We start from the raw sequence: 15,334 nt of genomic DNA, 5'->3' as shown, positions 1-15,334 counted from the left end.
ATACTCGAACCATCCAATTGCATCCGTTATCACATTGAACATAGTTGCAGACATACTTTTCGGTGGTAGAACGGTCGACTCTGGACTGAACAGAATTACGAATGTTGTAATTCTTAATTGCCATAATCACTTTTTTCTTTGCATGAAAACTCCATTCCTTTATATGACTCACCATTATTGACTGATGAATTAAATCTATAGTCACCGAAATTAGGCATATCCGTAAATTTTGGCATGTATATTACACTATAGTCAGCTTCATACATGTGGCTGGAGGTTCGGTGTGTACCGTATTTGTGGGAACTTCATCTACATCATCATCACCGGATTCCATGTTGAACTACGGTGATTCTGGTTGAATAAATAGTCCAGTCTCAGCACCATCCGCACCTGGCTCACGAAGAGCTTCTTCTGGTGAAGATGAGGGTTCCTCTACGATGTTGACATTTAGGTCGAACAAGCTGGTAGTTGCATGCCTTCCCCTTGAACTTGAAGGCATCTTGACATTGAGGTCGAAGAAGCTCGCAGTTGAATGCCTCCTATTGAAACTTGAAGGCATCGTGTCAAATGGGACTGGACAGATTATTACGTCAAGGGCATCTCCATATTCAGGTCAAAGAAATTAGCAGATGAATGTATTCCCCTTGAACTGAACGCGATGTTGCCATATGGATTGTTTGTGGAGCCACCTTGGTACAGATTATAAGAAGTTGCTGATGAATGTCTCCCCATTAAACTTGATGGGATGACACCATGATGTGGATTTCCTATTAACGAGTTAAAATCATTACACATTACTTGAGTTGGGCTGTCAACTTGATCAGCTTGTTGAGCCAGCCCATAGTGGGAGCATAATGACATACCACGAGCAACACACACTTCAACAAATTTCGTATACATCTGTGTATTAGTGTCTAAATATCGATTTTGAAAATCAACCATCATAGAACATCGTCATCGTTGGATAGATCGAACGCTGTATAAGTTAACGAAAATACTGCGGTTAGAAATCTATACTGAAGTGAGGACAGTCTTCTAATACTTACAACATGAACCTTCCTTGAAATTTTCGTTATGAGCTCCTCAAGAGTTATGTTTCTCTTGAAGGATAGTCTAACAGAATGATTTGATGCGAAGACGGCGCCAATATCATCTTCCCAAATTTCTCCATCATAGTAAACAATAGCTGAAATAAGCGTCATTTTGAGAGTTTGAAAGATTGTGAGTCTTATATATGCAAAAGCAATAGCTTAAATACGCCTAATTAAATAAATAGTATATTACTTAAATTATAAACTAATAAAAAATTTAAAATTTTTCACAATAATTTAAATAATATAATTTTATGTTGTTACCGTATCGGCAAAAATGTCTCGAGGTATGATCCCACTTTTCAATTTTATAACCGTAAAAAATAATACAAAATAATTAATACAATAATTTTTTTTCAAATAATCATATATAAAAACAAATATAATATAATAAAAAATAGTTTTATCTTACAATAAAAATAGAAGAAATTGATAAAGCAAAATTAAGCAAGTAATTTTGATGTGGTGATGTTTGCATAGAGGGGTTCTTATTTATAGGGAGGGGTAGGGTTTAAAGGCCGAGCAGCTCTAGTGGTACTAATAATAGAAGGCGCTGATCATTATCCGTGCCTTACGTACGCATGTCAGAAAACCCTGGAAGGCGTGGATGGCGATCCGCGCCTAGCTTAACGTGGCGCCAGCTCGCCGCGCCTTTTTTGACGTGGTGCCAGCTCGGATAGAACCCCTCCATCCGCGCCTTGTCAGAAAGGGTGCTAGATCGATAATATTAGAAGAAAGAGTGTCTGACATGTAATTATTACATGTACGAGTGATATTTCAGTAAAATACTCTAATAATATCACTGACATGCTATAAAGTAAGAGAAAAACGTGTCAGTATAATTATTTAAAACTAAAAATTAAAAAGGAAATAAAGATATAATATAAGAAAATAAGCGAAAAACAAGAAATTTCTACTACAATTAATATTAAAATTGATGTGCCAAGTAAAAGAAGAAAAAAGAGTGGGGATACAAGGGAAAAACCTAGGGAAAAACCTAGGGGGTGAACAAATAGTACATTAAATTTAATTTATTTATATACAAATATTAATTAGACTACTAAAAAGGAGTTGGAGTGGGAAAATAAAAAGAAAATAAAAAGAAAAATTGGGAGATTGTTAAGCAAAAGTTGGGATGCCAACCCCCAACAAACAATGCAGGGTCGGGCAGTTTTTGCGCACGCCAGCCTCCTTTTTCTGTTGTGACCAGTGGCCTACCCATCTCATATCTCACCAAAACCATATTAAATACAAATATTATAGTTTTACCAACTCCAATGAAACAAAGCCACATTTCCCTTCCCTGTCATTTTCATCTCCTCAAACAAGCACCGCCAAGATTTTGTCATAAATATACCCACCTCCATCATTCGGCTCCATCTACAGCAATCCTCTGTTTCATAGTTTCCACATTCGGTCACTGCGATTCCCTCAAACCAGACCTGACAATTCTTTCTCAATATACTCTGAAGCTTTTCACATGGTTTGTTTTCTCAGACAATAAATTCTGGCATTTAAAATCATTAGCTAGGGACCAACTTTGCTTGTTATATTTTTGTCTTATTTCTGGTTCATGATTCAGGGTGTAGACATTGTTGAAGGTTCTCCTATAATGGACAAGTCTCCGCTGATTACTGTGAAGCAAGGAGAGCCAACCCTGGTTCGTCCTGCTGAAGACACACCAAAGGGTCTATACTTCCTCTCAAATCTCGACCAAAACATTGCAGTCATTGTTCGCACCATTTACTGCTTTAAGTCGGATGAGAAAGTGAATGAAAACGCTGCTGAAGTGATCAAGGATGCACTGAGAAAGGTTCTTGTTCATTACTATCCACTTGCTGGTCGGTTAACTATCAGCTCGGAGCATAAACTGATTGTGGACTGCACCGGGGAAGGGACTGTGTTCGTGGAAGCTGAAGCTGAGTGTAAGATGGAGCATATTGGAGACATAACAAAGCCTGATCCCCAGACTCTTGAGAAGTTGGTTTATGACATTCCTGGTGCAACAAACATATTGGAGATGCCACCTCTTGTAGCTCAGGTATTTGAAACACTTCGATTTACTTCTTCTTATGATGAGCATCAATCATCAAGCATTTATGATATGTATATAATCATGCAGGTGACTAAGTTCCAATGTGGAGGATTCGTGCTTGGACTGTGCATGAACCATTGCATGTTTGATGGCATTGCCGCCATGGAATTTGTCAACTCATGGGGTCAAACAGCCCGAGGTTTGCCGCTCACTGTGCCTCCGTTCTCCGACAGAACTATTCTTAAAGCCCGAAACCCGCCTGAGATAAAGCATCTTCATCAGGAATTTGCTGAGATAGAGGACAAGTCCAGTACTGGTGAACTCTACAATGATGAAATGCTTTACAGATCTTTCTGTTTCGAGCCTGAGAAGCTAGAGAAACTGAAGAAACATGCCATGGAGGACTGTGTTCTCGATAAATGTACCACTTTCCAAGCGCTTTCAGCATTCGTGTGGAGGGCTCGGACCAAGGCACTAAACTTGCTGCCTGAGCAACAAACCAAGCTTCTCTTCGCCGTCGATGGCAGGTCCAAATTCAATCCATCTCTTCCAAAGGGCTACTTCGGCAATGGCATTGTGTTGACAAACTCCATATGCGAAGCAGGCGAGCTATTGGAGAAACCATTTTCACACGCCGTGGGTCTAATTCAGGAAGCAATCAAGATGGTTACGGATGGTTACATGAGATCCGCCATAGACTACTTCGAGGTAACCCGAGCTAGGCCATCTTTGTCATCAACCCTGCTGATCACTACATGGTCTAGGCTATCTTTCCACACTACAGATTTCGGATGGGGAGAGCCTGTTCTGTCGGGACCAGTTGCATTGCCGGAGAAGGAAGTAATCTTGTTCCTATCTCATGGCAAAGAGAGGAAAAGCATCAATGTTCTTCTGGGGTTGCCTCCTTCTGCCATGAAAGTCTTCCGAGAAGAGATGGTGGTTTAGATAAGTATTTGCAGAATATTCAGCCTTACATATCACTTTCCCATTTCAACTCTCTGTGATATATTGCCACTGTCGTCCCTACACATGCAGCATCAATACAGTAAAGGAGTATCAAAGGTGAAAAATTGTGCTGTGTGCAGGAAGGTTCTTTGTTTTTTCCTTTCACATCAATTTGAACTTATTACCCACAAGTTATGCGTGTATTTGTTTTAAGACGTTAATGTGATGTATGTCTTATATTTCATTCTTTATAAGTCAAAAATAATAAGTATTACATGAACCAAACTGCATTGGTGGTAAATGAATTGTTGTTGTTCTTTGAGGTTTCGGGTTTAAGCACCATGAATTTCAGGGATAAAAGTGTTCAATAAAAATGATTGAGAGTTATCTTTGAATAACTCTCTGAATAGATAATACTTAATACTTGTCTCAGATTAATAAAAAAAAAATTGAATAACTAAAACGACACAAAGATAATAGTTGTGATACTAAACATGTAGTTTACCAAAAATCGAAAGATGCGTCATTTGCCTCCTTAAGCATTATCACTTCTTGCTTTTTGTTATGCAGTCACGTAAGAAACCATGCCTTACTTACAATTACATCAGCTCAGGAAAAACCTACACAAGCATAACAACTAAGTAAAATTTGATTCGACTTGAAAAAATCAATTTTTTTTTCAACTAGAATTGATTTTGAGCTATAATTTCATAAACTCGTGTTGATTCGAAAAAAATTCAAGTTCAAATCGAGTTACATTTTACAACTTAAATAACTCGAATAATTCGAAATTTTTAATAAGTACTGGATTGATTTTTAAGTTTGAGTCGAGTCTATTGACTCTCTATGATATATATATCACATATGAAAATATATGAAGAAATATATATGTATTGAGTATGGTTATAAAAACCGTTTAAATTTGAATCAAATAATATCATAATATTATAAATATTTACAATTAAATTTAGGGTAAATTCTGCGTTTAGTACCTAAACTTTCAATTTTTTCAAAATCATAGCTAATGTTTAGTTTTAATTTTATTTTAGTACCTCGAGTTAAAAATTTAGCGGAACTGTTACAACTTGGCACCTTTTTATGGGTAAATTACATCATTCATCATTCAACTATCTTCTCACTCCTATTTTGGTCATTGAGTTTAATTTTTTTAATTTAATTACTTAACTTTCAAATTCCTCTAATTTAATCACTCTAACTTTTAAATATAATTTTTTATTTTAATTATATATTAATAAAATAATAAAAAATATCATGTCACAAAATATTATTAATAAAATAAATTAGAGTGATTAAAACATGAGCAATTTAAAAGTTGAGTAGTTAAATTGAAAGATTTTAAACTTTAATGACCAAAATAGGAGTGAGAATATAGTTAAGTGATGAATAATGTAATTTACCCATGAAAAGTGTCACGTGCAAAAGTTTCATTAGGTTTTTTAATAGCGGGATACTAAAATGAAATAAAAACTAAACGTTAGGTATGATTTTGAAAAAATTAAAAGTTTGGGTACTAACACAGACCAAAACTGATAGTTTAGGTACTGAATGCGTACTTTACCCTTAAATTTAAACATAAACTCGAAAATTCGACTTGACTCGACTCGAAAAATTTCAAATCAACTTCGAGTTATAAAATAAGACTCGTCAACTTGAATAATTCGAAATCTTTAACTCGGCTTGATTGAACGCCGACCCTATTCTCAACTATACAACCAATAGCCTATATATTTTGTTTAACAATATTTAATTTATTTCAAGTTTCAATTGTATTGAGTTGAATCAATTTACTTTCAAATCAATTTAAATTGTTGTTTTTTATAACCAAATAAAATTTGATTTCAATTATCAAATTGTATTTGGGTCACAATTAATAATTTTATTTATAACTTTTTACAACTTGTTATGCAAGACCATAAAATATATGACCCATCAAGCTCAAAATTTCCATAAACAGTATAAAGCCCATCAAGTGCTTAAACAGTAATAAATTATAGTATCTAATAGCACCTTTATGCTATTACATAAAAACAGTCCCCCAAGGGATTTATTATTTGATATGTGCCGATGAATATTAGGAGTGTGAGTTGTTAATGTCAAATGATTAAAAGTTATTTTTCAACAAATATTATCTTTTATTTACTCCAGTTTAATAGAAAAAGAGAGAAAAATGTATCTTGCATTAGGAAGGAAAGTGTCTATAAATGGATTTATAAAAAAAATACTCTCTTACTTCCCGTGTTGAATCTAGAGTAATAAGGTCATTGCACACACGTACCATAGTCGGCATCGACCGATCGACTTAGCCTGTGTTCGTCTAATTATATGCTTTAGAAAAAACTCAAAAAAAAAATTCCTCTTAGAAAAATAAATTTGAAAAGATTTTTTCCCTTTAATTTATAGGCACGATCCAAATAATTTTTGGGACATTTTTAGTTGTAATATTTGTTGTTAACTACAATAGTAATTTCAAGATTTTGAAAAGTTGGAAAAATGGTTTATTAAAAATCAGACCGCAAGTTATTTTTTAAAAAAATATAAAGAAAAATCTGTTGACAAAAAAAATTACATCGATCATTTATTTTTCGTTAATTAAACATTAAAAAATAAATAAAATATTTTCCGAAAAATCAATTATAGTTTAACATGAAAGCTCCTACTAAAATATTGTTTTGAAATGTAAGTTTCCATCACGTCCTGCAGAATAAGATGCAGCAAACATGAAGGGATCAGGAAGAAAATAGGGTAAAAGTTGACTGAAAATGCCAACGTTTCTGATATACCAGTTTAAAAATGTCTCTGATATTGAAAAGTGATTTTCCATCCCATAACCAATACTAAACATTCAAAACTTGATTTAAAATCACGTTAGAAAAGTGATTTTTTAACTTTTGCTGTAGAAAATCTCTTTTCAGTTAAATTATATTTTTATCTTTATATTTTCAATTTATAATATAATGTCTAAAATAAATATTTTATCTTTTCAAAATCACTTTTTAATAACAATCCTAAACAGTTAAATTTTAAATTACATGTTTTTGTTACATTTTTCAAAAACATTTTTAAAAGTGATTTTTTACAATACTTTTAAGAGAAAATAACCTCAGTGACCAAAAATCCCATATAATATACGATTTTAACCAACTTTTTCCGGATTTGCCAAAATGACCAACAAAATCGCAATGCGATCGCTAATTCGCAACGCGATCTCCATTATCGCAAATTCGCGTTGCATTTTCGCAATGCGATAGTTGAAAATCGCGTTGCGATGGTCTACAGTATCGTTGCGATTTTCCCAATTCGCAATGCGAATAAGTAAATCGCAACGCGAATTGGGAAAATCGCAATGCGAATAAGTAAATCGCAACGCGAATTGGGAAAATCGCAATGCGATACTTACTATCGCAATGCGATAATACAAAATCGCAACGAGATACTTACTTTCGCAACGCGATACTGACTTTCGCAACGCGATTTACATAGCGCCATTCGTATTAACGCGTATTTTTTTTTCAAATTCTAAACACGTATTTTTTCTTAATAAATCGGAAAATGAACCGTCCACAGTAATCGCAACTCATAACCTCAAACCCAAAAACACAACACTCAGTCTCATCTCCATCTCTCACTCTCTACGGCGAAATCCGTACCCATCTCCGAAGATTTCCGTCCCCATCGCCGGCGAAATCCCTCACAACCATTCACAGTCAAAAATCCCTCACAATCATTCAGAAATGGAAAATCAACCTACGAGGGTTAGTTTTTTTTTTATTTTGAAATTTTTGCATTATTTTAGGTTTTTCATATTGAGATTGATGATAAGTTTACTGGTAATTTCAATAATAGATTAACCATTTCACTTAGATTTCTTATTAAATTCATTCGATTGCTGCCAATACTGCTAAACTGTTTAGCCTGTGAAGTTAGTATTTGTCTTTGCTTTGTCTTTTGGTTGAAGTAATGCAGAAGAAGAATAGTTTCGAGAATGAAAATCGCAACGCGGAAATAACTATCGCAACGAGATAATCGCAACGCGAAACCAAAATCGCATTGCGATTTTCATTTCGCGTTGCGATTGTCTGGTCGCGATAGTCATTTCGCATTGCGATTCTCATTATCTCGTTGCGATTTTCATTTCAACCAAAAGACAAAAACAGTGTTGCAAATTTTAGTTTCAAGAATAAACTACTATTTATGTTTATTGTTTTGTTTTTGGTATATCTTGACAGTGTAATTTTTGGTATATCTAACTTGGTATATTTATTGTTTTTTTGTAGAAATTTTTTTCGGCTTCATTAACATTAAGGAATAAAGTTAGCCTAGCCACTACAATTGCTTTGAAGCTTTCACCTGCACAAAGAAAATTGTTTGAAGAAACCTGCTTCGGGCCATGGCTGAGAGTACAACATCCGGGTGGAGATGCTAGTTTGACCCATTTGTGGCTTCAGACCATGACTAGCGATCTACCCGACAATATACAACGTGGTGAGGAAGAGATATGGTTTCATTTTCCACCGGCGTATACTTGTTTTGGGCGGAAGGAGTTCTGCTTAATCACTGGTCTACGATTCGGACACGATGATGTAGGCCGGTACACTCGTCATATCACCCGCCCATCATGGTTATCCAGGGTTTTTCCTGATGAGTCAATAGAGAAGCCAAACTTACACGTCGACGACATGAAGAAATTGTTTAATAAGAAAGATGGTTTTACTCGGATGAATGACGTCGATGTTGTCCGAGTATGCCTTCTACTACTTTTGTATGCCGAATTTCTAGGCAGAGAGGCCAGACAACCTATTCCTCAGGAGCTAATATTATTGGTAGAGGACCTAAATGCATGGAATCTGTTTCCGTGGGGTTCGTATATATGGAAAGCTACCTGGACTAAGTTGTCGTCTGCCTTTGATGACCGCAAAAGTTTGCGGGGCGATGGGTCGAAATACACTTTGTCAGGCTTTGTTTGGGCCTTTAAGGTAAGAATTTCTATATAATGTTTTCAAAATTATAATTAATTATTTAACAATTACTAATGTTTGTTATTATATTGTTTGTAGATTTGGATATTCGAGGCTTTCCCCAGCATGCGGACATATGCATTAAAATCCTCAGATGATATTCCTAGGGCTATTTCCTGGAAGAGGAAACGTATGTTGGATTGGGAAGACTTAATACCATATGCGACAATAAATAATGTAAGTTAACACAAATACTATCATATATAAACAAGTTATTAATAGTAGACGTTTAACTTTGTTTAGTTTTTATTATATTTTTAGGAGGCCAACACTCCATTAATGAGACTGACACCCACGGAGACTGAGCTTGCCACTGATTGGTGGCAAGCTAGTCAGCATTTTTTTGATGGCACGAATGATGAGCAGCCTCCACTTCCTCCACTTCGAGAGCCATCACCTCACCCAGAGCCATCACCTGATCGACCCGACTATACACCTCTACAACGAGAGCCATCACCTATCCCGTCACATCATCGAGTCTCTTCTCCACCATCACCTCATGATAGGCGACCGACAAAGATACCACGACTTCTATCTCCCTGTTCTCCACCTCCACGGGATGAGTCAAGGGAATTACGTGATGAGGTCAATGCCTTGCGTGAGGAGATCGGTACTCTACGCGATAACGATGGTGCATGGCGTGTGGAGGTGTCTACTTTACGTGGTGAGGTTGCCGCTCTACGTGAGATGGTAGTATCGTTGCAGAATGAGGTTCATACTCTACGCAACGAGGTAAGTTTAAGATTTTCCATATTTAACTTGATGATAAATTTACTCGTAATTTCACTTAAATTAACCATTTCACTTAGATTGCTTAGTAAATTTATTCGGTTGCTGCCAAAACTGCTAAACTTTTTACTTTAACACTGTGAAGTTAGTATTTGTCTTTGTTTTGTCTTTTGGTTGAAAGTTTGAAATATATTTATCTTTGTTTTCACTGTTTAAATATCATGTCTGTTTATTTACTGATATTTGTATTTTTATTTAGCGGACCGATAAGGTGGATGCTTTACGTCGGGTTTTTCTTGCACGATAGAGTTCACACATCATACGGCGTGCACGTGCTATTAAGTCTCCGTATACCCCAATAGTGCGAAGACACCGCAAGAAGAAGCCCGACTCGCCTATCATCCCTCAAGAGTCCACTCCTATCGTTGAAGAGGCCCCTATCATTCCTCGAGAGTCCCCTCCCACCGTTCAAGAGGCCACTGTCATCGTTGAAGAGGTCCCTCCCACCATTCAAGAGCCCGATTCACATGGCGTCATATATAGGATTCTTGAGAAACCCTCTGACGTGCCGGACATGATGGATTCAAGTTGGCTCTCGTATGAGTTACCGGCCAGTACCATACCGGTATCTGAAGAGGAGAGGAAACAACTACCGGACACAATTCTGGATAACACCCTTTGGGCTAAGACCGCAGTTGATTTTTATCTACATGAGCGAAGCCAGGGGTGTTTCACTGACATATGCAAGCTCAATGATGATATCTATTTGTTGCTTGATCGGTCTTGGTGGGGCGTATTATTAGGGGTCGAAGACAATGGCTATTTCGATGGAGGGGTAAGTCTTATATTTTTCTTATATTTTCATTTGATTAATTTGTTTAAAAATTAATGTAATTCACTAATATATGTATTTTTTGTAAAACAGCATATCGATGCGTGGGTGTCACGTCTACTAATAATTAGGAAACTTAAGGAAAATAAAAGAAATACACGGTATACAATAATGCCGACGGCTTTTAACGCAGTTCACTTGAAGAATCAACGAGATGAATCATTTGCGTTGGGCAATGGACAAGCTAAACTTTATCCTGCATGGTGGGAGGTCGATAAGGTTAGTGTTTATTTTAGATTGAGTTTAAAGGTATTCATAAATAAGTGCGCAAATGAATGAATTATTACTTATGATTGCAGGTGTTTATCCCTGTTTTGGAACGTAACCATTGGCTTCTCGTCGAGCTTCAGATCCCATCCCTTAAGGCAATAGTATATGACAGCATGATAAATTACATATCATTGGCTGATTTAAGAGATATTATTAAGGGATGGAGCTCTTATTTGGCTAAATACTTGGATGCGATAAATTATTGGACTCGTTCTGGAAACAAGAAGCCAAAGAAGCTCAATATTACAGTTAGCAGAGACGAGACCGCACCACAACAAACGAAAGGACCCAGAGGGGATTGTGGTCCTCTCGTATGCTTGGCGTTGGACCGTTTGATCACAGGAAGTATAAAGTATCTACCTCCCACCGATATAGATAGAGCTGCAGTAGGCTTGTGGTTTCGACATTATATGGCTAGATCGATATATACGAGACGCTGCCTACCTGCATCCGCGTTATAAAAATGTCCATAAACAATTGGTATGTTTATAGGCTTGTGGTTTGAAAATGTTTGGTTAAGTACCTAGAATTCAATAATTTGCTGTTTGTAGGTTTTAGATGTGTAGAAAGTGTTGTTTGAGCAAATGTTTGGTTTATGCAGGTTAATCTCAGAAGTGAGCTGCGTGAAAATGATGTATGGCTGCAAAAGTTGATTCAATAGTATAAGTGTTATTTTCTCTAATAATGATTGCTTATTTTTTTATTGTTTAATTGATTTGTAAAAGGTGATTTGTAAAAGTTGATTTGTTTAATTGATGTTAACATAATTCTTATTTGTTCTTGTTTAATTGATTGAAATGTAATGGTTGATTTTGTTGATTTCAATCTGCATTATGTTTGAAGGCAAAAAGTACTATCGCAATGCGAAATGAAAATCGCAACGAGAGAATCGCAACGCGAAAATGAAAATCTCAACGCAAAATTAAATTCGCGTTGCGATTTTCATTTCGCATTGCGATTCCCTCGTTGCGATTTTCATTTCGCATTGCGAAATTAGCGTTGCGATTTTCATTTCGCATTGCGATTCTCTCGTTGCGATTTTATTTCGCATTGCGATAGTAATTTCCGCGTTGCGATGGACATTAAGATGATTGCCTATTAAGTGATAACAAGGAACAGATCATAGCAATTTTCAAACTCAAGTTACTAATACATGCCTAACTGAAAATGTTAAAAGTTCACACATAAAATCTACATAATACAACGTTTGCATTTAAAATCACCTAAGTTAACAGTCCCAAAAGGTGAAGCCAGTTGTGATTGGGATTTTAAAGATGATTGTGATTTTGATTGCCTTTTTCTTGACACCATATGAGCTTTGGATTTTGATGATGATCCATATTTTGGTAGAGGAAAAGATGATTGTGATGGCACTGGTGATCTACATGTCAACCTTGTATGACCACTTTCCTTGCACCGACTACATGTCGATCTCTTCTTCTCTTCACCCTTAGACGGTATACGATCGTGACTTTTTGGTCGGCCAGGTAGCCTTCTGTCCATGGCTGGTGGCAAAACTGTTTGTAAGTCATCTGGTATGTCCCACTCAGAAGGATGTGAAATAGGGTAGACAATCTCGGCATAAGTCTGTCGATATACTTCTGTAGTGTAGCAATCCATAGCGTATGTGCTTGAATCATCTTGGTTTAGATGAAGAGCAACTTTTATAACATGGCCACATGGATAACCAGATGTTTGCCATTTCATACAACTACACGTCCTTGCATTTAGATCGACAAGCCCATTTAAGTTATTATCCAGTACTTCAAACAAAGTGTTTGAACATGGTTCAACTCTCCATGACGTTGACTTCACAACACGTTTCGTTATCTTTTTTTCAGTCCATGGTGTAACACGATGTTCCAATGTTCCTGTAAATTTAAATAAATAATACTTAGTAAAATATATGATAAGTTACGAATTCAAAGAAATAATACCTGCATGGTTTCTTTTCTTGTAGTACCACTGTTGAATAGAGGCTCGAAAAACTCCATTAACATAGTAATGGGTAATTTCCGGGAATGACGACTTAGAGCGTTAATTGATTCTGCACTATTAGACGTCATGAAACCATATCTTACTCCAAGTTGATGTACTCTTGACCATCTTTCAAACCCGACATCTTCTAGTGTTTGAGCACACTGAGGCAAAACACGTCTTAAACAGTTTATATGCTTATTGAAATCCACTTCCCGATAAGCCTTTACAGCCTTCCAGTATGTCCATTTGTGCTTTTTTATACCAGCAGACCTTGATTTTAGATTTCTATACAAATGAACACCACAAAGTCCATGAAAAGCATCTGGGAAACACCTTCTAACAACGTTGTCAATTGAGTTTGCCCTATCGGATATGATTGTCAGATTGCTAATAGGACCTATGCAATCCCTAAGATGCCCCATAAACCATGTCCATGAATCAGAGGTTTCAGATTTGCCAACCCCGTAAGCTATTGGCAATATCCCATTGTTAGCATCCATGGCTACTGCTAATAAGTTTACTCCAAGGTATCGACCTTTCAAATGTGCTCCGTCAACTATAATAACTGGGCGCATGCAAGTAATAAACGAACGAATCTACAAAATAATATACACAAGAAATATAATCATTTAAATGTGAAATGCATGTAACTAACAGAAATGAGTCAACATAATTATATTGATTTACTAACCGCAGCACCAATGGCGATAAACAGCAACTCAAAGCGTCCATCTCTATCTGTTTTGATATGAGTTACCGACCCAGGATTTTTCAGCTTTAAATTGTGACAATAAGCCGGCAGTTGGGTAAACGATGCTTCTGGCAACCCCCTCAACAATTCCAAGGCATAACATTTGGCTCTCCAAGCTTGAGAATATGATATACTAATCTTGAACCGAGCATTCATGTCAGTCATAATTTCATGTCCCCGATATACCCTGCCATTCAAAAACATTAACTCAGCCAGAAAACCACCCAACACCTTTTTGTTTGTCTGTCTATGGTGAGGAAAAACTTGGGTTCTTGAACATGTATGTTTATCAATAAAAGTCCTAACTTGAAACATTGCGCAATCTTTTATCCTCTTTGCAATCATACGCCACGTACAGTTTTTGTCAATCGTACACCTTGTTTCGAAACGATCTTTGCTTGATTTGTTAACTTTTAGTTGATAGCCATCTTCCACACATTTCGTATACAAAGCTATCTTCAAGTCTTCCTTTGTATCAAAACAATCATCTTTCTTGATACGAATAACTTTTGTGTAACAATCAACTGCTTTCTTTGCCAACTCTTCTTCCGGTAACTGAAGTAATTCTGGCATATTCCAGTTATACTCCCGTGGCATTTTCTTTTCTTCGGGGACTTTTTCTTCTTCTTTTTCTTCTTCAGGATTATATGAATTACATAATGGATGTTCAACATGTTCATTCACAGTCGTAACTTCCTCCTCATTATCATCAACAACATCTTCCTCGGCAACGGGTGTTTCATCATCAAAATTCGGGTATTGACCAATATCAAAATCATTACACGCAGGGTCTGTTTCTTCTTCTGAAACATCATCAAAATCCGTGTATTGACCAATATCAAAGTCCGGGTATTGACCAAGATCAAATTTCGAATACTGACTAGTACTCACAATTTTTTCTCTTGGCTCATCATCGTCTAATTGGTCAATACGAAAACCGGAATTTGGTGCTGAAAGTTGATTTGGATTTGGATTAGAGAAAGGCTGTGGGTTTTTGACCCACTTAGTTGATTACTACCCGCTACTGACCCAACAATACTACTTCTAGGTTCAACAACATACAATGTAACATCATCACTTGAAACATTAATATAAGCAATGAATCGTTCAACATCTTCATTGTCGGTTAACAAATAAACTTTACCATTTCTCTGATAAGATAGCCTATATCCACTTAGGGGCTCTAAATTCAATTTCTTTGAAACACGTAACATTAGGGTTTCATAAGTTAACTTCTTTAATGACAGTTTTAGTTGAAGATTCATGGGTAAAGGCATATATTGTAAAACACCATGAACATTCTCCCATGACCCTCCAAAACACAAATCTATCCAAACATGATCAACATTAGATGATTTCATGGTTGTAACTAAACAAACGAGATGCGAAACTAAGACCTGTTGCCGGATGGGGAAGGATGTCGTTGGATATTTGAACGAATGTCGCCGGAGAGAGTGATAGATGTAGATGGAATGAGTTGCGATTTAGGGATTTAGGTTATGAGTTGTTGCTGTTGCGTATATATATACACTCAAAATTTGGCTTGCGAAACTAAAACCTGTTGCGAACTTTGAAACTCGCATTGCGAGTCAGAATCGCGTTGCG

General features: G+C 36.3%; 1 protein-coding gene across 2 annotated transcripts; it reads left to right on the top strand.

The window, feature by feature from the left end:
• The first annotated feature begins 2,446 nt into the window (after positions 1-2,446).
• LOC120138486 (omega-hydroxypalmitate O-feruloyl transferase-like) lies at positions 2,447-4,337 on the top strand. Of its 2 annotated transcripts, none has more exons than XM_039153940.1 (3): positions 2,447-2,574; positions 2,674-3,132; positions 3,214-4,337. In XM_039153940.1, the coding sequence occupies exons 1-3, from the start codon at positions 2,572-2,574 to the stop codon at positions 4,069-4,071; spliced, it is 1,320 nt and encodes a 439-aa protein (XP_039009871.1). In that variant the 5' UTR covers positions 2,447-2,571; the 3' UTR covers positions 4,072-4,337. The 2 variants fall into 2 exon arrangements, with proteins under 2 accessions (XP_039009871.1, XP_039009870.1); XM_039153939.1 differs by having other exon boundaries at positions 2,461-2,574; positions 2,681-3,132; positions 3,214-4,336.
• The last annotated feature ends 10,997 nt before the right edge of the window (positions 4,338-15,334 follow it).

Source organism: Hibiscus syriacus, unplaced genomic scaffold (genome assembly GCF_006381635.1).
Source record: "Hibiscus syriacus cultivar Baekdansim isolate YM2019G1 unplaced genomic scaffold, ASM638163v2 tig00110694_pilon, whole genome shotgun sequence".
NCBI lineage: Eukaryota > Viridiplantae > Streptophyta > Magnoliopsida > Malvales > Malvaceae > Hibiscus > Hibiscus syriacus.
Note: the sequence above shows the minus strand (reverse complement) of the source record. Positions and strands in the feature narration are given on the sequence as shown.

Bases quoted from the DNA above. Each gene is read 5' to 3' on its own strand.
- LOC120138486 (XM_039153940.1), top strand. The intron at 3,133-3,213 runs GTATTTGAAACA...ATAATCATGCAG, and splicing joins TGCCACCTCTTGTAGCTCAG to GTGACTAAGTTCCAATGTGG.